Here is a 24450-nt window from a genome sequence, read left to right as displayed (position 1 = left end):
CCCCCCCCCCCCCCCCCCCCCCCCCCCCGTCTGTGACACTGCCCTCCCTTGCTCCCAGTCTGAGCACAATGGAGCAGCACACTGTTTGGTTCTAAACTGCGGAAAAGTGTCTTAATGTTTGACACCAGAGAGATTATGGCAGAGACGCTTCTTATTGAACGGTGTGAGTCAGGTCTCAAGGTAATAGCTGTCCTAAATTATGCTTTTAGAATTCTGCACTGCAGCTGAAGTTAAATTTGGTTCACTCGTTTGAATGAGTTAAAGCCATGAGTCTGCCTAGCTGGGAGTCAACGTATTGTTCAATTGATGCGTTGGTTGCCATGTTTTATTCTGTCTCTGCTGTGCTCCTTTGAGGACAACCCCCCCCCCCCCCCCTCCCCACACACACACACACACACACACACACACACACACACACACCTTCCTTTGTAAACAAGACTATATATCTCAAGGGCTTCCTCCTCACTCCTACATATTCAAATTAAATTTCTAATTTTGTCCAAATTAATTCCTTATGAAGATGGGGCTTATTTAAAGCAGTCTAATGAAATAATAAAGATCATCCAACAGTTTTATTAGAGTGCTCCACTGTGACTGCTTGGTGAGTATTTGTGTGTGTGGAGTAAGAGGCCGTGGTTTTCCATTGAACCCATGGGATACTGTGGAGTGCTGCTCTACAGGGGGAGACACAATGATTTATTAGTATGGTAGGCAGGAAAAACTAGCAGGCTGAGATAAAATGGATCTCCCATCAAACTCCACTTCTCCATCTGGTTTCACATTGAAGACAGAGGAAATGTGTTTATATACATGTGACTGTTTTTATATTGAGTTATTTAAAGGTCCAGAGCAATGACAATTACTTTTCAAAGTCTCTTAATAATGTTTATAAAAGGGCAGAGCAGAGTTACCCAAGATGTAGCCTAAGTGCCATGGAAAATTGAGAAGCTGTCCCTCTGGTTTGGAAAATAATTAAAATAATTTTGATCTCCAATCAACTTGCTCTTAGAAATGAAGCCAGATATACTCAGTTTGTAATTAATAGCCTGATGGCTTGAAAGTATGCTTAATTAATGAGGTGGCCTGTTTTCTGTTAGATCGTAGCCAGAGACAGTACAAAGGAGAGAGCAGGAAAGTCACAGAGCGCCTTCACTGGTGCCAGTGAAGCTATTTGCAGTTGGATGAAGCAAGAGGTTAAGCACGCTTCAACCAACTCACAAGGAATGGGGAGGGTCCGGTGCTGTCAGAGTATGTATGAGGAGAGACTCAGAGATAAAATCCAAAGTATACTGGATTAAGGCAACAAACTTTTAAATGACAAGTCACCAGGGAAAGCTATTTGCAGTAGCTCACCTCTGTCGCACAGCGTTTTCTGACCGAACCATATAAATTAACAACCGCCTAAATAATGTTATCTCTTGTCCTGTAGAATTTGCATCACATTTGGTATGTGTTATATGAATAAAATCCTTTTTATCAAGACATTTTGACTTCATGGCAGGAAAAGTGCAGGTGTTACTAATAACATTAATCATGGCCCTTTTGTATTCAAGTGTCCAAGTAAACCGTGACAGTGAGCCAGCATGCACAATTACCAAGACCCTGAAACTGAAGTAGCTATAATTAATTAATTGATTTTCTTATTTGCACATGTGCTTTTCCTACTGTTAAAATGCATTCAGAAACTGTTAATGGACAAAATAACCAGATGGGAATGTCCGGTTTTGGCTTATTAATGAAATACCTGACAAATCAAACGTTGCCCCATTAACGTAAAAATCAAATATTCCGATAAAGCTGTCCTGTTCATTGTAATGTCACCCACAATGGCCTAATACAAACAGAGGTTGAATGACGGTAGGCACATTTGTATCAACTCACAGTTTAAATCGTCATATTGCCCTTCTCTATGTGACAGAATGCACTAAGATTGCATTCACACATGACATTTCCCATCAACACCACTGTTAAACTCTGAAAATAGTTTCACTGAACAATAACAAGTCATCACAGCTGCGATACAGTGCTTAGTCTGACTGTACTGACATAAACTGAATAGAGATCCAAAGTTTGAAAATTATCTTAGAGATGCTTCAGTAATAATTAAAGAATATAATAAGCTGCTTGGCTCTAATTGGTATGACCATGGTAAATGAATTGTCACTAAAAATGCAGTATAATTATACACTGCATAGATGTATACACACTCAACTGTGGAAGAACATCCAAATGATTCATTAGACTACAAATGTTTAAACTACTAAAGGCTGAGTGGGTTGTGCCTCTGTCTGAAAATCACCGTACATCTACATTAGATTTGTTGTTGACTGACAGTCAGTGTTTCCTGAGGGCTGAGCAGAGGAAGTCTCTGTTAACCTTAAGTCACTATTGAAAATTATAGTCAAAAGCCTGAACACACACGCAAACACACACATTTCTGATGAGTGCTGTCACTCAACAGCAATGATTCATGATTGCTCTGAAATCAATGTGGCTGAAACAGTGTGACAGATAGTAATGGATGTCCCTCTGTTCAGCTTCCTTAACATTGATGCCCCCTGGCCATTCATTATCTTTGACAGAGTCCAAACAGTCCAAACTCATCATGTTGTAATCCTTGTGAGATATTAGTCAGCAACATTTTTAAAAGGCATTCACTCTTTCATCTTCTTTCCTCCAGGCATGGCAGGCTGCGCCTGGGGCTTTGAGGACGCTCCAGAGGATCTGTGCCTGACCCACAACCGAGGATCGACAGGAATACGTTGTCTGAGCAGAATGACTCAGCAAGAGGGGGGACCCCCAAATAGCAAGTGAAGAAAAGTGAGGATGGGTGCCAATGGATCCAGCTATCCACACTCATGCTCCCCACGCATAGGGGGAAATGCACAAGCACAGCAAACTTTTATAGGTATGTATTTTTTCTGTGGTTTAATTAAGAACGATCAGTAGCACAGTTCACACAAAGTCAGCTCTGATAGGTAATGATTCTGTATGTTCAGTTAGCAAATGAGACAATATATTTTAGACGAACTGTTAAAAACATGATTTCCCCACTCTTTTCTGAACTGAAGTGGTAAAACTGTATTCCTCATCCCATTTTGGCATTATGCACCACTGCTACACATGCACAATGGGGGTCTACCATGGCCAAACTCACACTTTAGATTAGATTAAGTGGCTTCCATGATAACTAATGGTGCAAGAGGTGAATTCTGTTTGTGCATGAGAGCTCTTGAGCTGGGCCATTAACTCATACAATTGACACAAATGCATTAAAAAGCAATGCCTCAGCTTTACTCTGCCATATAGACAGAGACGTATTATGAGAGGCAGATATGCAAAGAAGCTTGTGTCCAATGTGGGCAGTTAACCATAATCACATTAAGTATTTGCTATGAGAGTTTAAAAGTATTTTTTCAAAAAAAAAAAAGGTAGGGGCAACTCTTTATTTATCCCAGAGGGGAAATTTCAGTCTCACAACAGCAGCGATATGTAGGAAATGCTAAATGAATAATACATAATGACAAGATAAGGAATACAATAAAAAAAAGAAAAATAGAAATATGTAAACATATATTAAAAACAGTGCCTAAAACAGTCTTGCTCTTCTTACCTCTGTTGTTACTATGTGCTTATGGTATGATGTGATTATGATAAGGCTGCTGGCTATCAGACAGAATGAGAGCTAATCTGGTGTCATGATTTTTGTCCCTGTGACCAGCTGTAGGCTGCTTGTTAGACTGTCACATTTTCTACTGAATGCCATGACAGCTACAGTCTGCAACATTTTGCTTTTCCAATTTCAGCAATGTTGATGTTATTGTCAGAGAACATTGTTGTACTATAGTTGGCACATTTCTGTCTTATCTGTTACTTTGTGTCTGCATGCGCTGAAAAGAGTGTGACATACAGGTTGCATTAGTTTGCATGTGTATACACATGAGGTCACTGTATTGCTTATTTTTAAGTAGCATTTTTGATTGGTTGGTTAGAGATCACTCTTATAAGCCATGTTAGGTGACTCATTTGTTTTTTTTTATTTGACTTTTTACTTGAGTTTTTTAGACTTTTTGTGAAAAGTGAAAGTTTTGTAAGGAGCCAACTAATAATATAAATAAAGAGACCTCTGAGGTTTACTCTGAGCTCTGTATGGTGCATGGTTGAGTTGGCCTGAGCCACAGATGATTCACAGTGTTAGAATGATTACTATTTGGGTCAAACTAATGGATGCTTAGAGAAGGGCAGGCAGAGAGGATCTCCTTGGCAGAGGCTTCCTCTGACGTTCGAGTCCTGTCTCTCAAGCCAAAGAAAACTGCTATTTAGTGTAATTGATTGGGCCCAAGTATACGAATGGACTGGAGTTCATTGAGAAGTACAAAGCAGGACAAAGTCCTCCATGAGCTAATTGGTTCTTAGTCTGTCTAAACCAAAACATAATAAAAGGATTCTGTTTTTTTCCGCTGTTGAACTCGATCCAAATGCTTTGGTAGCTGGGTCAGGGGTAGTGTGTGCTTGGCCTGACTTGGAGCTGGCCACACCACAGGGGTGCTAGAGGCAGATTGTGTTTCTAGCAGTCTGGCCTCAAGAGTGACCTAGTGTTTGGGTTTGGAAATGAATGTCTCACCATAACACCATTTTTTTTTATTTTAAATTATTTTTAAGTCAGTTTTGCCTTTATTTGACAGCCAGTAGAGAGAGACAGGACTCATGGGGAGAAGGGGAAAACTTCCACAGTTATTTTATCAATGAGAAGAGATTTCTTACTTTATATCCAGCATATGTTATGATTTTTGTTTGTTTAAACACGTTCCTATGAAGCTAACCTGCATTGTGTGTTCATTCCAGGGACGTCATCCTACTCCCAGCAGGGATATGGCTGGGAGTCTAAGCTATACAGCCTGGAGCATGGCCATGAGCGGCCCACAGACAGGAAGAAGAAGAGCCTTGGTCTGGCGACACTCAAACGGAGGTTCATCAAAAGGAGGAAGTCGAGCCGCTCAGCAGATCATGCGCGGCAGATGCGGGAGCTTTTGTCAGGGTGGGACGTCCGTGACACAAACGCCCTTGTGGAGGAATATGAGGGCACAGCAGCCCTCAAGGAGCTGAGCTTCCAGGCCAGCCTGGCACGTGCTGAGGCACCCAGCTTGCAGCGGAATCTGGCTGCCCTCTACCAGCATAAATACTGCACGGATGTGGACCTCATCTTCCAAGGTACTTGCTTCCCAGCTCACCGGGCAATCCTGGCTGCCCGCTGCCCCTTTTTCAAGACTCTGCTGTCCTCATCCCCTGGCTATGGAGCAGAGGTTCTAATGGATATTGAGACAGCTGGCATTGATGTGCCCATGTTCTCTGCCCTACTTCACTACCTGTACACTGGGGAGTTTGGAGTGGGCGGAGCGGAGGATACCAGGCTGCAGAACGTGGATGTGCTTGTGCAACTCAGTGAGGAGTTTGGTACGCCCAACTCCCTGGAGGCTGATATGAAGGGCTTGTTTGACTACATGTGTTACTACGACGCTCTGCTCAGCTTCTCCTCAGACTCTGAGATGATAGAGAGCTGTAATGAGCGAGGGGCTGTGGCTGCAGCACCATCAGGGGGCTCAGGAGGCAATGGGGGCCCCGGAACCCCAGATGAGGACCTTAGGGCTCATAAAGCTATCCTCTCAGCACGTTCTCCTTTCTTCAGGAACCTTTTGCAGAGGCGCATTCGCACAGGAGAGGAAATGACCGAGCGCACATTGCAGACACCCACCCGCATAGTTCTGGATGAGTCCATCATCCCACGGAAATATGTGCAGGTTATTCTCCATTGCATGTACACAGATGTGGTGGAGCTCGGGCTGGTGCTGCGGGGCAGTCCCTCAGCAGGCAGCCTTGGCGAGGTGCAAGCACTGGTGTCTGGGGGCCGTGGAGCCAGCACACGCACCGAGGAGGCCATGGAGCTGTACCACATCGCTCTGTTTTTGGAATTTAGTATGCTTGCTCAAGGTAAGCCATAATCGCACATTAACAACACACATGCACACAAATCAGTAGTACATGACGAAAAGAGAGATGTTCTCTTCTAGATATCTATGGGGGGTGTGTATATATATATGTGTGTATATATATGTATGTGTGTATATGTGTGTGTGTATGTGTGTGTGTATATATATATATATATATATATATATATATGTATGTATGTATGTATGTATGTATGTATGTATGTATGTATGTATGTATGTATGTATGTATGTATATATGTGTGTGTGTATATATATATGTGTGTATATATGTGTGTGTGTGTGTGTGTGTGTGTGTGTGTATATATATATATATATATATAATTAGTCCATACTTAGCGGTGCATCATTATAGCTTCGCAATATGACCGTAAATCTATATGAAGACATACTATCAGATTGACCTTTAACCATAAAAGGGATTTTTATTTTTTTTTTCAGTGCATATATTTCTTCTCTCATACTGGCTTTAAATAATGATATTATATCTTCAGATAAGTACGACGGAGTATTAGGGCCACATTGAGGAGTAAAAAAAAGAGATTATGAGAACTCTATTGGACTTGTGCGTTGGGTTTGAAACGCCATTTCACAGATATTTCCTGAGCTGACTGGTGGCTGTGTGTGTGAAGCAGGCGTCGATCGCCACAATACGCTTACCTTACTACATGTGTCTTTCTGTTGTGCATTTTTCCTATCTGTCAAAGCAGCAGATGGCCCGACGATTTCACCCACCAACAAGTTACTCGGTGGCTAATTTCATTCTCTGTGTGATACTAAAGTTTCTGTAGTGTCAGCTTCTGTCAAGCTTAATGCCATTATACAACAACAAGTTGTAATGTGCGAAGTTGATGCTTCCTCTGCAGACTGGTTTACTCTCGCGTGTCATGTGAGTGTAATCGCAGCCTTTGTGATTAGAAAATCCCGTTTCATCATATCGCGATAAAATCGCAAATGCAATTAATCATTCAGCTCTAATACCAACTGTTATAATGTAGTTAAAGAGCCTTCACCATGAATTCCAATGTTAATTTCTCCGTCTGGACTGTCAGAATTAGTGCCGGCTTTTTGTGAATTAATGTCTTGCAAGATATAGGCCTACTTTAATATTCACCCTTTCCTTAAAACTACATTGTGCGTGTTGGCATATGTGCAATATGGCTGTGCAGATCAGGCTATTGTTAAACAGCTTGGTTGACTATGATGGGTGTGCGAGCTGCCCGTGACAGATTGATATAGGCTGGAGGGTTTGTTTGTGTCTCCAGGAGCAGACAGCTTACGTTCTGATACATGCAGCACATCTGAGCTTCTGTCAACAGCTCGTCACAGATCTATCATTACTCGGATGACACTGTCTGTGACTTGCAGCGGTATGCTGGTTTCACGGTATACCGTGATATGCCATCTACATTTGCTTATCTGCTGTATTATATATTTAATTCTACCTTATTAGTGTTCTTATAATATATATATGAAGCTTTGTGTCTTCCTGTGCAGAATATTTTGCGAAATTATAATTGAGTGTTCAACCAAAAAACTATAATAAACATTGTGTTACCGTGATATTTTCTGATACTGTTATCATACTGTGAAAATCTAATACCGTTGCAACCCTAAAGTCTTGACAGAATGACCCTATTAACATGTCAAAGGTTACAACCATGGTTTGACATGAGGCAGTCATTTTATCACTCTAACCTCCTCTAACACTGTCCACTTTGAACACACACCAAACAAAACTCGTCTTCATCCTTTGCAATATGCAATACTTGAAGCAGTCTATGCATTTGGCCTGCCTGCATTGACTGTGTGGATCCAGAGAGGTTGTATGACTTAACAGCAGTGTTTCCCACATTTAGACTTTACTTGCCCATATTAACGGCTGCCCAGGTATAAATGGTGACCCATTTTAGCATTTTGCAGAGAAACACAGAGAGAGATGTTCTCTGTTATAAGATATTTCCCAAGCAAGGACGAGGTAAAGCAACAGTGAACACACCAGTGCAGATGTCATTCGTTAGCTACCACATTGGTTTCGTTTTGATAGGCTATGTCATTGACAAGCCTTCTCCACATGCAGAGCACCTGCTGCTGGAAACGGAATCGTGGGTGGAAAAATCCAGAAGACGAGTTCTGTGTCTTTTCAGCGACTTTATACAGTAAAACATACTGCTGGGTAAAGTCAGCAGAGCAGACACGTTCAGTTATCATATCCTATATCCATCTTATCTTTCATAAAGCCACAATGATGCAAATTAGTTTGTCAAATATTGAAATGGTGATATGAGATGACGATTTAAGCACACTTTCATAATTTCACTGCCTAAAGCTGTGTAATGAAATCAAAACAGTGTTATTTTCAATTTAAGTTACAATGATATTCAGCATATTCAAAATGCACTCAGTATACTTTGTTGTAACTCAAAACACTTCAGTGAAGCTGTCTTACCGTAAAAGCCCTCCAGTGACACCTCCTTGCCTTATGCCTTGCTTTCATCAAATTCTCTGTGGCTTTTACTGTGAAGCAGCTGCAGACACACAACATCCTCAGAGGTGTTTTAGCCTCTGTGTTTGCTGTGCTAACACATGGATATATAAAACTTCCAAACTTGAATTCACTGTAAATGTATAGATTCACCAGTAAGCCGATATTGCAGCCCTTTACAAGGTATTTTTGTGTAAACTCACACTGCAGTATTGATACTAATTTAGTATATGGTACAATCTCAATGGGTGTGGATGTTTGTCTATTGAAGCTTGAAAATGATTTAAAAAAAAAGCTGTCCAAAGGGGAAGCTGTGCGAACGACATACAGTAAGACATTTCTGCAATATAATGCACTCTATAAAAGTAAACATGCTTGTAGAAAATCTTTCAAAAGCACAGGATTAGTTATGGGCAGCTGTTTAATTGATTGAAGGGCAATGGAGCAATCACTTTTTTAAGACCTGTGCAGTGATCCATATAGCACTGTACACAAACACCATACACACAGCTGGTTAGAAATCCACCTCCCATCCTCCATCTCTAGTGTTTCCTTTCCACCTACACGAACCTACTACGAGGGTCACTCAGCAGCTTAAGCCGATGAGCAGGCAAATGGTGTCATCCCCACACAACATCACGTCCTCTTCCTTCCCCTCCCCCCTCTCAACAAGCCCTTCTCGAGGGTATTTTTATCCCCTCTCCTCTCTCCCACTGTGCTGCACCGCTCTAATCAGTTCCCATGAAACCTCAATATGGAATGTGGTGAGATGGTCGAAGGTTGACCCGGCGTCATTTTATTCAAGTTCTCTTCTCTTTTTCTATGTTCTAATTTCCTGTTATTACCCTTTTGGAGACCCCTTTATTTAAATTTTGGCCTTACACACTCCAAAAAGTGTCAAATCATCCTGGCATCTGTGAGTTGATCATGAAATGAAAAATGTGTCCATCCCACCGCTGGAGTCTTCAGTAGCTGCCTCGTCTCTTCAGGAGGCAGCAGAGAGGCTTATGTCAGGAGTTTCATATGGAGATAGTGTGACAGATGAGCGGGCTATCTTGCCCCTTAACTGCTACCTTCTGACTGTGGGAAGTTTTGGCCCTTGGAGGTTTTTGTGGAGCAGTTGAGCTCTCTGTCATTCCTCCTTATTAATTCTCAAGATGTGTATCCCTTTATGACTCCATCTCACTCAAATAGCAACCAATATTAAAAGCCTTATTAATTTTTCAAGTGCACCACAGAGATAATTGTTGGTGTGGTTTCAGTGTGTGTGCACTGAAGTGCCTCTTCTTCCTCCACGCTCACTGACTGACCAGTGCTTTCACTGCCCTATCCTGTGTTTTGGAGTGTGTCATCTGAAGTCCCAGTCCTTAAGTGATCATCAGACATCATTTACATCCACAGACTTGTTTACAGGCCTATTGAGTGCAGTTGATGCTTTAAGTGGCTTTGGAGACTGTGTGATCCATAAACAGAGCTCCAAATAACAGCGAGACAAAATGCACAAAATGTGCATAAGTTGGTGCAGTGCAGGGCGGGATGTTGCTGTTACTGCTGTCGTGTTGATATTCTTGTCAGTAAGATGAGCGCCAGTGAATGTGGTGTATCACCCATGGAGAGAAGGGGAGGCAGGTTAATATTAGATATAATGCTGATTCTAATCTCCAGCTCATAATAAAAGTGCTACGTTTTAAAAGACTGGCTGTTGCTGTGAATTCTAATGGGCTAACAGAGCAGAGCTGTTTGCTTTCCTGTGCCACTGGTCGCAAGTGGGGAATTGTCTGCCTTCATGCCGTGTGTGCCTGTGTGTCTGCATTTGCAAAGAAGCAAAGGTGAAAGACTGACATGAGCAAAAGCACTTTCTAGAAGACAGACAGCACAGGGACGAGTGGTGGAGATGGAGGCACAGATGTTGAGAATCCATTCCCTCTTCGAGTCAGTTTTATAGCAGATAAAAAAGGCAAAGTGCCTGGGTCCACATTTCATCATACATCTACACTTCGTGTTCGCGTGTGTGTTCATCTTAACAATTTGTGCTTGGACGGATATGAGGCATCAGATTCAAAAGCGAAAGCATCACTGGAACCATCACTCTGAAGTCTGGTGTCCAGTTTCCAAGAGTGTATGTTCAAAGTGGTGGTTTGTGGAGGAAGGGCAGCTTAGATCTTCTAGTTTAAGATAAGAGTTTCCCTGAGGAGCGAGGCTACTGGCCCAACCATGAACTGATGGACAGAACAGCCTGGAATGAGGAAGTTGGCACAAGCTTGTGTTTCAGATCAGAGCAGCACTAACTGGTCGTCAGTCAGTCTGGCTGTATCTCCATGGATGTCCGTTTTGTATTAAACATTATTGATCATAGAAAGGCTGAGAATAAGGGCCTCTGGCACTCTGGTATGTTGGGGTTTGGCATAGATAGCTTGACCTAACCAATCATATGTTAGTCTAAGTGGATGTTAGGGTGTTTAATTCTGCCTAAATGGATCCCTCTTAGAATAAGCATGAGTTTGAGTGCCAGGCTGAATTTTCAAAACGTAGATCTTATTTTTTTTTTTTTTTTTTTTTAATGGCTAGAGCAGCAGGTACATAATTCCCTAAGCCTTCTGTGGATTTTTAATGCATTTTGGAATTATGCACACAAGTGTGTACACATTTGCAAAGTGTGTGTGCTCTTGCATCGACAGCACATTTCCTTTGGCTGCTATGTTTACTCATCACGGTTAAGAGGAGGCAGCTTGAGACTGAAACACATCAAGGTATCAAAGGCATTTCTGTGGGTTGGTGTGTTACAGAGTTAAACCACTGCCTGCTGTTCTGGTATGTGCTCTGATTTAGGAAACGCAGCAAGGAGGATGTGGGGGCTACTAGAGGGAGACTCCCTGGGTCAGTGAATACGAGTCAAAACTACTGATGGTCTGGCAGTGCCTGTAGAATTACTGCTTGTATTCTAATAATCGTTCAGTTGAATAATTTTCAATTGAATTTATTTTCTACTAGCTTTTGCTAAGTATTGCTGGCCTGAATATCTGTAATTGTATTTGGAATATGATACACTGAGACGTGATTGACTATCAATTTAAATTGCTTGTCTCTCTCATTGGCTGTCCCAGGCTGTGAGGACATCGTTGTGGAAAGCCTGTCTCTGGACTCGCTCGTCCCCATCTTGAAGTGGAGCTCCCAGCCTTATGGCTCCAAATGGGTCCACAGGCAGGCCATGCACTTCCTCTGCGAGGAGTTCAGTCAGGTTGTTACCTCAGATGTTCTCTACGAGCTTAGCAAGGAGCACCTTCTCAGCGCAATTCAGTCTGACTACCTACAGGTAAGGACACAGAACGTTACCTGTCACTCTCCATGACATCTGACAATGTGGAAGATACGTTTTCTGGTGTGGAGCTTCAGTAATGGGTGTCTGACATGTTCACAATGATTGCTTGGTGAAAATACAGTAAACACATACACACACACACACAGATGCATTACACAATCTCTGCCTCGGTCACACACCATACGCATATACACACACCAACGACACACAGGGTCTCCAGAATTGTCTCTTCCCTGGAGGGAAATGCCTTCAACCCCAGAACCTAATCAAAGCTGAGCTGTCATCTGCACAGCCAAGCTACTTGGGCATTAGACCAGATGGTTGAGGTGAAGTGTTGTAATTCAACTACACAAACAAACAAACCAAGCCTGAGCTTTGCCGGGAACATATTGCATTTTCAGCTTACCCTCATTTAATAGGTTCCCAGTTTTGTTCTTGACAATGTTTAACCATGTCCTAATAACTCTCTCTCTCTCTCTCTCTCTCTCTCTCTCTCTCTCTCTCTCTCTCTCTCTCTCTCTCTCTCTCTCTCTCTCTCACACACTCAAAAAATGTCTTTCTTTTTCTCTGTACCTTGGTCTTATTCACAGGCGAGTGAACAGGACATTCTCAAGTATGTTGTTAAGTGGGGCGAGCAGCAGCTTATTAAGAGGATGGCAGACAGGGGTAAGATAATACACACTATAATTACCCTTTGAGCAGCCCCCTAATGGCTCTGAGGAAATTACCCACTTACCAGAGCCCCCAAATACAATTAAAAGCAATACAAAAAATAGCCAAACTTTACCCAAGTCAACAGGAAGTGGCCTCATAAGTGATTGGTCATGTCATTGTGTGTTCTGACCCAGTAAGCAATTGTTTTCTGTAGGGTCTATGGTCAAGGTTGTTAGTCCTCGTATTGTAACGGCTAGCAACCTGCTTTTGGAAGCTGAACCACACAGCAGGCAAGGCATTATTTATCCATAATTTGTTAAACTGAGCTCACCTGAATTATGTGAAAAATAGCCAGCAGGTTAAATTAAAAGCATAATCATAGTTACATAAATAGTCATGGTTATATGCATTATATTAAAAGGCGGCTAATAGCTATTCCTGTCCTCATTTACCTAGAGCCCAATCTGTTGAGCGGGACAGCCCACAGCGTAAACAAGAGGGGAGTAAAAAGGAGAGACCTCGATGTGGAGGAGCTAAAGGAGATCCTGTCTCCCCTCTTGCCCTTCATCCGGACTGAGCACATCTTACCTTCCAACAGTGACGTCCTCTCTGACGCGGTCAGTACTCCATGTCTGCTTTTTCTGTGTGCGTATGAGTGTGCACCTGAGTCATTGTGACTATCATAAACTGAGCATTGAGCCACATTCTTCACCCTGTTCACAGCTTAAAAGGGGTCTGATAAGCACCCCTCCTTCAGACATGCTGCCCACAGCTGAAGGGGGAAAAGCCAATGCGTGGTTACGGCAGAAAAACGCTGGCATCTATGTGCGTCCCCGCCTCTTCTCTCCATACGTGGAGGAGGCTAAGGTAAGGTTCATTCACTTCTGATTAATGCCGCTTCCAGACAACACAGGAAGAAGTGGATTATTTGTGCCCCATATAGCTATCATCAAAGAGCCTTTGGGAAATTTGTGGACCTGTTCATAGCTCAGACATGCTAAAATAATCCATGCCTGGATGTTGCTATGCATACTCACCATTTTTTTTTATAGTTGCCTCCATCATCTTGACTGAAATTCAATTTATGTCCATTTGCACACTTTTCCTAATAACTCATAGGCCTTCCCAGGGCCATGAATATTTATGAACATATCCCTAGACCAGAGAGAGTCATTATTAGATGAAGTGTCAATCAAGTGGAACTAATTTGCAAACCCTCTCAGTGTCCTTGAGTTGCACATAGGACTTGTATTTTTTAGAAGTTCTGGTCTAACTTGCCCTATCTCGTCTACCTGTCCTTAGTCTGTGCTTGATGAAATGATGGTGGAGCAGACAGACCTGGTGCGTTTGCGATTAGTGCGCATGTCCAACGTACCAGACACACTCTATATGGTCAACAATGCTGTGCCTCAGTGCTGTCACATGATCAGCCACCAGCAAATGGCAAGCAACTCAACCACGGCACCATCGGTTGTGGCCAATGAAATTCCAGGTGGGCCAAAAAAAAAATTCTGAATCAAAAAATGATCAGGCTATTATATTAATATGACTGTTAATTAATTTAGAAAAAAGGTTAAAAATCCATTGATGTACATGTTTGTATTGTGTTCATCTTTCAGTGCCGCAGCTGTCGGTCGTAAAGGAGATGATCCGGAGGCTGCAGGAACTGAGACACACAGAGCAGGTCCAGAGAGCTTATGCCCTCAACTGTGGTGAAGGAGCCACCGTCAGCTATGAGCTACAGCTGCGGGTGCTGAGGGAGTTTGGTCTGGCAGACGGCGCCACTGAGCTACTGCAGGTTAGCAGACAGCAGAGTTTGTCTCCAAGGTTAGACAGGACAAACCAGGGCCTACGGCTGGGGCCACACAGACCTCAGTAACGCAGCAGACGCAGACCTTGAACCCAGGCAGATAAATCTTAAGAAGAACTTTTAAAATAGGGTTTGCTTTGGCATCACGACTACGGATATAGATTTGTTGAACTCCTTTTTTGTTGTTTCAGAACCCATACAAGTTCTTCCCCGATGAACGGTTCGGAGATGAGAGTCCAATTCTGGCTCTGCGCCAGGTGGGTCGGTGTCGGGTAAACAGCAGCCCAGCCATGGATAGCATGTTCACAGAGCTGGAAGGGGTAGTAGGCTTCCACCCTCCTTTACCTCCTCCACCTCCCCCCTACCACCCACCTGCCACACCCAGCCATGCTCAGCTCAAGGGTGCCTGGCGACCCCGTGTACCCATGCCCACCCCCACCCGTTCCTTCTCCTACCCCTGCAACCGCACCTTGATCCAGCGCCATGCAGCCGCCAAGCATGGCAGCTCAGACTACTCCTCTGTGCCCAGGCCCCAGCCCCCAGACTGTACCAACCCGCAAGCTATGGGCCGAGTTTTGCTCTCAGACCGGCAAGCGGTGAGTGTGTGTGTTACTTCCTAGAGTCCTTGTGCTACATTTGTGTTTATTCAAATGCGGCTTTATGGTTTGTGCCTGGGATCATGAGTAGCTCAACTGTCAGGTAATGTCACACATTTTGTATCTGTTTTCCGATGCAGATGGGCATGGAGCCTGTTATAAGGGAGTTCATGCCTGACATTGCACTGGGTGTGTCGGTGATGTCCCTAAGGGAGCAGCACATGGCAGAGATGGACCGAGAAAGCCCTCACAGCCCAATGGGCCCCTCAGGCCGCCATCTGCCCCATGGGCCCTGCCCTTCCTCCCGCCTCAGCCATGGCCACGGTCCTGGGCATGGTCACTCCTGCAAGAGACACGCTCCCGAACCCAAGCTGGAGGCTCAAGCCGAGTTCCCTGACCTGTATGACTTCTCCTGCCGACCTGCAACCCCGACCTCTGCTCACCCTCTGCCCTCCTTTTCAGGACCAGACCTCTACAGTCACAGCTGCACCCCCTCCAGCTCTTATCCACCCCCCTACATTTCTGACTCTCAGTCCCAAGGTCACTTGCAGGGACGAACTGCCCCAGACTCACTACGTCTGGATGTACTCAGCATGACCTCTCAGAGGCATGATGGAGTCCTTGCCAGCCCCTCTGGGGCCCAGCCTAGAATGGGACACACACCAAGGGGGCGATCAAATGAGACAGACCTGACTCATGGCTTGGGTCATTTACGGTCTCCCAGTGGGAACATGGACAACTATGAGGAGAGGCACACAGGAACTAGAGATGCCCCAGAGGAGATGGTTCTAGCTGGAGAATCATCAGGCCTGGGGCCCCTCCAGCAGCCTCACAGGAACAGTGTCAGCGAAGAGATCACCAGAGACCGCAGGTCACCCAGCAAGCCTGACTACCCTTATAAGAAATCTGCACTTTAACCCCAGTTGAGGGCCAAAGGTTGAGTTAAGAAAAGGGAAAGCGTGATGAGTGGCCATCACAATGGATGGCAAAGCACTAAATGTGTGCCTGTGTATATGTGTGTGTGTGTTTGAGAGGAGCAGGGAAAAGGGGTGGTCGATGGTTGCTATTTATAGGATCTCTCCTTTTGTCCTACCTCTATCACACTGTGCTATCCATCACACAGTCAAGAGTATGGGAAGAGTAAGAGATGTAGGTTAATTGGCGATGCTTGTAATTGATCTCCGCAAGCCCAAGTCCTGCTGGTTTAGAGGATGACTCAGGCTCTACTGGGATGGATTGGTCTCTTGAGTTTGATTGTAAAGAAAGAGGTTTGCTCTATGCTGTGTGAATCCTGCATGAGGAGGTCACAACACTAGATGTAGCTCAGTTATGAACTGATGTTTTAAGACTATTTCTTTTCATTGGTTCTGTTGTCTCTGTTATTTTCAGCAAGTAATGAGGAGATGGCAGGATAAGAATCTTAATTTACACAAGCAAACAATGGCACCCAATGTGGGACAGACAGTATTATGATAAAAATCATATGTAAATTCTTCGGGATGTGTTCTTTTCCTCCCTTGACTTGTATTTCCATTTTTTCCTGTAGCATGCCTATAGCAACCCACCTTACTAGTTTCCCTCCTCCTGGCCCTGGTTCTGCAGTGCTGAGGGACAGGCCACAAAAGCAGGAATTGGACCTGACAGGAAGTAGGTCATCAGAGCTTTCCATTCTCCTGTAACCCAGTCTGATCATTGTGTCAGGCTTTAACTATCACAGCCTCTCAGTGTCTAGCTTAGAGGCAGACAGGAGTATCGCGGGCAGGTTCATTACTGATGCGGAAATATAGGGGTGCCATGACAACTGACGAAGTGCTGGGGGTGTGTTAGTTTTTCAGCTGGAACAGGTGTTTCTGTGTGTGAGGATAACTTTAGTACACACAGGTGTTTAGACAATCTCTGTACTGTATGCTTCCATCTTTAGTCAGGTCTGTTTGTACATATCAGAGTATTTTGGCACGGAGTACGGTGGTCAGGGTGCTGGAGTTCCCTCTTGTTCTGTTTTTAATTCAGTAGCATCAATTAATCAAATCTAAAGCCTTAACCAGTGCTTGGAATATTCAGTTTTAGCTACCTTCAATTAAATATGATGTCATTATATCGCAACCCGTTAATTGCTTATTTGACTGTTCTGTTCACCAAAACCATGTACATACATCTGGCCTCCATCTCACCACCTCATGGGAGATTGTGGACCTGCACCTCCAGCGTTGTTACTGTTAAATATACTGTTAAAGAGCCACAGCGTCTGTAGCTCCAGAACCCTGCGAGTACACACACACAAAAGCCTGTTACAGCCAACAGCTGGCATACAACCTCACATACAAGTATCGTTGCACTGTAGGAGCCACCTGTCTGTTAGCTGAAGGGAAAAGGAACAAATGAATTTAGAACAAAAGGAATCTTATATTGAAGAGAAGTTGGCGATTGCTGGCTCATATCTCCAATGGAAATTGTATATAATGAATTGAGTTCCACATGTTCTGATGAATTTTTAATGGTTTCTATCACATTTTAGTGGTTGTTGAAGGTTTGTGTTTTTACTGTAGTGGACAACACTGTGTACTTGTCTTTGTCCTGAAATCTCACTAAGAATGTGTGGTATAAAACATAAAGATTGTGTCTCAGAATCTATTTTGTTCTTAAATGTTATGCATTAGGGCAGTTTGTTCAATGTTGTAGGTGTTGTGGATTACCATGTTTGTAGAGATGTCCCCCCCACCCCTATTTTCCTTTACTTTTAAAGTAACAGGAATATGAGAAGGATCTGAAGACATTAGCGCTCAGCTTAGCAGTGATGAAGTTGCCAAGCAGAAAAATAATTTTTCCATCTAGGTTGCTTCATGGGGAAAAAATGCAAAACTCCAGATTCCTCCCCATGTTCATGTTTGGGTAGTTGTTTTATTTTCCTGGACAATGTACCATTGAATAAAAGTCCTTGTTTTGCTCTTTGCTGTAGACAAGTCAGTGCCTTCCCCCGCCTGCGGCCGGGCTTTTATTGGAGAAGTGACTTTGATGTCTATGCAAGCTCTTTTCTACCAGCTTACCAGCCTGCATCAAATACTCCTTTGAAATCTCATGTAGCTTGTTTTGTGTACATAGTGTTATTTAGCACCTTTTGAAACGGAACCATCTGAAATGTGTGATTGCTTGTGTTGAACAGGTACATTGTACTTGTACGGTATCATAGAAAACATGTTTGTAGATTGATATTAAGTTGCATTTAGTTTCACTGAATCTATTTTTCTACTGTCACCTCAAAAGGTGCAAAACAGTGGTTAACTTGGGCATCCTCAAAATAAACTGGTTTGATATTACGGAATTCATTTGATCTCAGTTGGGTTGTTTTGTGCACTTGAAACATATGGAGCATGAATCCACATAAAACTGATATTTATTGACACCACTTTTACAAACAAGTTCGTCTTAACTGGTTGCTATCAGAAAAACTCTTAAATGTAAACACACTGGCATTTAGTGCAGTCAAAGTGACATACTGGACACGGGAAGTACACATTATAGACAACGTCATCTTTTTAAAGCATACAGGGCTGCAGCAAAATTAATTTTCTTCATAAATGTTTCAAGTAATCTTTAATTATGAGCTTCAAAGTTAAGGCATCATTATAAATCAACAAAGACATTGGACATGAAACACTAACCCCAAAACTAACAACCCGTCACCCTACAAGTAACACTTTACAATTGTAACTGCAAGTCAGTACTCTTTGCACTAATTGTTCGGATAACATTGGTTGCAGCAAGACCCCTTTATTCAACAGAGAAAATAAGTGTCATCTTCCAAGTGACACATACATTCAAAGCACCATATGAACCAGGCATATGACTCTAGGGTGGCCTCCTCCTTACTGGTATCCTGCATTGGTTCTGCGTCTCTTTCTAGCCCGCAGCTCCTCGAAGAACTGATGTACAGCTTCGACTGTGACCATCTGATAGAGACAGGGAAGGAACGGTTCAGGTTTGAGATTTGGATCAAGGGAAAACATTACGGTGAGTAAATACAAATGGATAAAAAAACGCATAGGTGTTGGTCTTGCTATGTTTAATTCCAGCTGTCCTGACCATATTTGCACATAGACATCTATTTCTCACCTTTCCTTCAGCAACACACTGGTCTAAAAATGCAGTGATTGAAGTTGTCAGCTCGTTGAAACCTGAAGGGGGAAACACGATTAATTAGTCTCAATCAATTGCCTCTCCTGTAAATTTCACAATTACATCCTTGGAGGAAAACTGACCGCACATCATGCTCACCGTAAATGACCTCCAGCTGCTGTACACGGTCCATTGAGTTTGTCAGTGCCATCAATGGGTGCTGCCCAAACGGCTCTTCTAGGCCTTTGTTCTCATAGGCCAGAATGGTATCGGACTGATCCATTAGAAACTGCACCTCAGCAGCCACATAGGCTTTCTGTGTATGCAACACACAGTTGAGAACCATGCATTTAAAAAAAAAAATGTGCCTTAGTACTTCATTACACTGTTACATGAACATGGATCACATGCAGAGCCAACACCTGCAAAGTAGCTGTCTTGTGCCCTTTGCCAAACCATACATTATAATATGAGAGCTAGTATTTGTGGTCTACCTTGCAGCTTGTGCAGGTGCAGAGCTCGGAGCGCCAACTGTAAGGCCAGAACACCGCTCCCTGTCTCAGCCTCTCCAGCCCCTGGGCCTGCAACTCCTTCAGCCTGCACGTTGCAGTTTTGGTTGTGGCCTTCACAGGACTGCCTCTCATTTCCTCGTGCGTCCGTTTGCAAGGGGAACTCCTGTTTGCTGCTTCCTAAGATACACATAACAACAGAGGATGGGTTGTGTTACTGTGTTAAACTGGCAGGAGGCGCAGGCTCATAACACCTGGACTTTGTAAAAAGATCTCCGCGTCCAGCCCTGCAGATTTATCCAGAGAGGTCTCAAGGCAACTGGCACGATGAGATGATTAGGCGATGAAAATTGGCAGTTTACAGTAAGCTGTCCTGTGAAGCCTGGCCAAAGCCGTCTACAGAGCAGGGAGAAGCAGTGCCTCATGGGTCATTTCTCCTCTAATTACCCAGAGGAGGGGAAAGCACGTTAACAGGAGCTGGAGTCTGCTCTATAAGCTGCTCATTGCCCTCCAGCCCCATCTTGTGGCAACAAAATACACCAACTGCCACAGAGGGAATGTGTACGATGAACTGGGCATTATCCCGATGTAAATAAACTAACAAAGACTGAGTGAGCACTGTGTGTATCTGCATTCATGCTGACAGATGTTTCCTACTTAACAGTAGTACGTTGAGTGCTTCTGACAGTTTAACTGTTTATGTATACCCTCCGCTATAACATAGAAGCCCTCCACAACTGTGATTGTGATTTCATTTGGAGTTAAGCTGTGAAATAAAGAGCTAGCAGCAAGGGATTTGTTAGAAAAGGGGACCGAATGTACAGTATATGAGTGTTTATTTACATAGGGATAATGCCCAGTAACAAACGGAACTAAAACTGCAAAGAGTTTACAAACATGTCCTTTTTGCCTATATCTGCAAAACATCCCCATATGTACTACTATGTACTGCTTTTTTTGCCTATAAAGGTTATGGCTTCAAGACAAGTTAAATGAATGGTGGTGCAGGATAATGACATCATGTCAGATAGGAGTTATCATACACACAAACTTCCAACTTGTCGACATCAAGTTGCAATCGCAACTCGGAAGTTCAGATATTTCTGAAAGCTCCGATACATTTGACTTAATAACATAGAAGTTCCAGAGAGCCAAACAAACATGGACACCTCATGTTAGCCAACAACAACTTTTAACTCACACAACCAACTCCAGTCATACGTAGGGCTGGGCAATAAAACAATAATGATAATTATCGCAATATAATTTTCCTCAATAACAAATGTTCAATATATTGTCAAATATTTGATTTAATTCATTAGAATCACGAACTAATTAGCACTTAATTTTTATATTAATATTTATTTTGTTGAGGAAAAGTGATGCAAGTAGATTTACTAATCACATTTTTTGAAAAAAGATTTTATCATAATTGTTTTGAATATTCTAGCTCCGATATGTAAAGTGATCCACTGTTTGGCATCAAGTGTTTGTCATGTTCTGACCATTAAGAAAAGTTTAACCACACAATTAACCATCTGGCCCTTCAATTATCATTCAGGGACAAAAATCAGCCTTTAAACTTGAAAGAAATAATGATTTGACATTTATCATGATAATTATTGATATTGAATGATATGTAATGTTTTTATCGTGATAACATTTTTGGCCATATGGCCCAGCCCTAGTAATACGTAATCATATCGTTAACATGAGAATCTTTCCTGTCTCTACCAGCCATCCCATATGATGTAAATGCGACATGTCTTTAGGACTTCTTATTCACTTTAACTCCCCACTGTCTGTTTTTGCTCGGCAAACACTCCCATGCAAACAGGCAGAGGCCATCATAAGCACTGTTCACCTCACCTCCTGCTTTGTCTGCTCAGCGCTGGTGGACGGTTCCACATCCCTAATTTGACTGGGCTCAGAAGCATCTTCGTTTTCTGCTCCTTCCTCGACACGGACTTCTACTTCTTCCTCAGGATGACTTACGCTGACCACATGTGGTACTTAAAGGGGAAAGAATAAGTGGGAAATGAGTCTATGGATTTTACTGATAAATGTATGCAAAGTTAGATATCTGGGTGCAGCAAAGGCAAATTAGCTACCTGCAAAGTGAGCAGCATATGTCCACAAGAAAGGAGCCTTGTTCATGCAGGCTTCACACACCATCTCTTGCAGCTCCTCAGGTTCTACTATAGTACAGCCCAGGTGCTGTCAAAGAGAAACAGAATGACTACCTAACAAGAAGAAGATTTATAGTATAAAGTGTAAATTAAAATAAATATCATTTGTTTTAATAGCTTACCCTGCTATGAAACCAATCCTCACAGATGACACACTGAATCATTTCGTCATTGGCCTATTGGATAATAAAAAGGGTGTTTAGTGTAGTGGCAGAAAAACATAAACAGTTGATTTCATCCAAATAATCTAAAATCACATGAGAGCTCAGAGATAAAATAAATAAATAAAAGGTCTACCTGGTCATCTGTGTCTGGGTATGGCCGGTCACACGTGCAGTAACAGCCATTGAAGTTGTGACTGTAGTGATTTCTAACATTTCCCTCATCTTTGGCCTGCAAATAGGAGAGATGGAACAATGTCAACAATCACAACGTCAACAGCAAAACAAGCTGGGGGTACAGAATCTGTTAGAAATAGTAGTATTAAAACCAGAGGACTCACAGGAGTTAGTTGGCACTTGAATTCCCCAAACTTGCTATTCCCACAATCACAGCGGAAATTTCTACATCGGAAAATTTGGAATGATTAAGAAAAGGGTTTAGATGACAAAGCAAACTGTGGGACAGAATTTGTTTACTGTGAGAACCCACAATATACCTTTTGGTATACAGCTCAAAGATGTCATGTCCGTCGTGGCATTTATTGGCACAGGCCAGACATATCCCCGCACGCTCTGCAGCACTGGGAGTGCAGGTGTTGCAGGCAAATACAGCCTGTCTCTTCACATAGCCCTGTAACAATAAACATAGGAGGTATAAATATACCGCAGTATGTGATTAATGAGATGCAGTAAAGCACTATAGAAGCTCTTCGTTATTCTTAAGCAAACTACAAATACTGCAGTGATAACGTTACTAAGCAGCAGGGCTATAATTTCACCTTAGTTTCACTCTTGAGGGCCCCTCAGAAACTACCAGCCGCTTAAGAGAAATTACAATTAAAAAACTATTGCTTGTTTGTGACACACACGGTGACAATGAGCGCACAATACTAAATGCAAAACTGCAGTAGGGGAAGAGGCGACAGTAGGCGGGTAAAGGCGATGGCTGCAGGGCTGCGGCGCATGAAGCTTTTCTTACCCGGGAATAAGAGCATTTTTCTGGGTCGCTTCCAGCCAGCACGCACAAAGCCTTCTCCAGCTCTTCCTCGTTGGCGAGAATATCGTCAATGTCTGAGTCGTCTTTATTTGCTGCCATGCTGGTAAAAAAAATAGAGTGAAGAGGACACAAAGACACAAACAGACACCGGTCTGAGCAGCTCAACAACAGTGTTGACAAATGACTGCTCCGGGCGGGAGTTTCAGTCGAGACCACGTGGAGGAAGTGACGTAAGATACCGATTAACGTTAACGAGCTAACTAAAAGTTAACTAAAAGCCCCTGCTGATATTTGACAAGAGGCAGGCTATTGCTATTACTATTTTTATTTATTTTATCAATGGTTGGTTAATTGTTATTTTTATTACTTATTGATTTATTTTTGGGTAACATTACGCTTTTATATAGGGCACCCTGAAGGAATAAGGAATAACTAATGGTTATCAATTCATGGTTAATCAATCATTTCATGATTTCTACCTTAGAGCCATTAATAAGTAAAACTCGTGGGTTGTCAGTTTGCAAAAACACCTGATTGGACCATGTGACGACTTCCAGAAAATGGCTTCAGATGATGTAGAATAACATTTAGTAACAACTTGTTAAGAATGTATTAATTTATTATTTGGCTACCAAAATTTATAAGATCATTATTGACGAATAGAAAAGGCTAATGCTAGCCAAAGGGGTTTTCTACAATCTGGCAATCAATTTTTTTCCATTAATGGTTTGTAATTGATCTGAGCCTATTAACGTAAGTAATTGGATAAACCATTAACAGTATGTGCTGCAACTTATAAACCCATTAACGGCTTCCTTATCATAAAGTGCTATGCAGGGTCATTTGGGTTTGATTTTTTTAAAGGGCACCTGCTGTGTGGTCATGAATTTCCAAAAAAGGCATGGTCATATCACAAAGTTGTAGCTGTATTCACATAGATTGATTATGCATAACGTTATATATGCTGGTTAGGCTGAATACACTGACGCATTAAACTGGTTTTAAATTGACTATAATTGTATGATGATCTGATTAACATTAACCATGCCTCAACAGACTCGGGCTATTGGTGGCTAATCCCTCTCACATAGCCAACACGTTTGTGGTTGAAAAAAAAAAGAGACAATAAAGGTCTGAAGTGTTAGGATGTTACCTGTCCAGGCTGTAGATGAGAAGTCGGGAGAGAGGGGTAGAAATCTGTGGTCTCACCTCCCTTCTGAGCAGGGAGATTTTTGAAATATTTTCGGGTTTTTTTGTTTTTTTTTAAATGTCATGGTAATTGTTTACGCGTTTGGGGATATTTTTAATCCTATTTATTTAGATAGGCTATTTATTTATATATATAAAAAAATAGGCCTATAGTTCGACAAGGGGCATAATAAGTAAATATCTGAATGTACAAAGACTTCCCTCGTTGATATTATCAGGACAAATAAGGATAGTCTTAGGCTAATAATAATGTATAGCCAAATTAAAATAATATAAGTTGAATAACACAATCAAATGTAGAGCTACATTTATGGATATTTACATTAACCAGTGAGTGTAAACATAAGTGCAGGGAAAATCCCAATTCTTGTATCCATAAAATACAATTTTACGTGCCTACAAC

At 42.5% G+C, this 24450-nt stretch overlaps 2 protein-coding genes across 2 annotated transcripts; one reads left to right on the top strand and one right to left on the bottom strand.

The window, feature by feature from the left end:
* Positions 1–2675: 2675 nt before the first annotated feature.
* btbd7 (BTB (POZ) domain containing 7) lies at positions 2676–18192 on the top strand. Its single transcript, XM_046062155.1, has 10 exons — positions 2676–2908; positions 4846–5988; positions 11595–11803; positions 12400–12475; positions 12920–13080; positions 13187–13330; positions 13766–13955; positions 14083–14261; positions 14465–14869; positions 15010–18192. Exons 1-10 carry the CDS (start codon positions 2827–2829, stop codon positions 15784–15786), a joined length of 3366 nt encoding a protein of 1121 aa, XP_045918111.1. The 5' UTR covers positions 2676–2826; the 3' UTR covers positions 15787–18192.
* A 50-nt stretch (positions 18193–18242) lies between these two features.
* Positions 18243–24085, bottom strand: LOC123978725 (putative E3 ubiquitin-protein ligase UBR7). The gene is made up of 12 exons (XM_046062156.1): positions 23992–24085; positions 22821–22938; positions 22339–22472; positions 22183–22243; positions 21978–22073; positions 21803–21856; positions 21603–21708; positions 21361–21503; positions 19477–19671; positions 19142–19298; positions 18980–19041; positions 18243–18816 (listed from the first exon to the last, which is right to left on the bottom strand). The coding sequence occupies exons 2-12, from the start codon at positions 22935–22937 to the stop codon at positions 18733–18735; spliced, it is 1209 nt and encodes a 402-aa protein (XP_045918112.1). The 5' UTR covers position 22938; positions 23992–24085; the 3' UTR covers positions 18243–18732.
* Between the last annotated feature and the right edge of the window lie 365 nt (positions 24086–24450).

The sequence above is a fragment of the Micropterus dolomieu genome, linkage group LG11 (genome assembly GCF_021292245.1).
Source record: "Micropterus dolomieu isolate WLL.071019.BEF.003 ecotype Adirondacks linkage group LG11, ASM2129224v1, whole genome shotgun sequence".
NCBI lineage: Eukaryota > Metazoa > Chordata > Actinopteri > Centrarchiformes > Centrarchidae > Micropterus > Micropterus dolomieu.
Note: the sequence above shows the minus strand (reverse complement) of the source record. Positions and strands in the feature narration are given on the sequence as shown.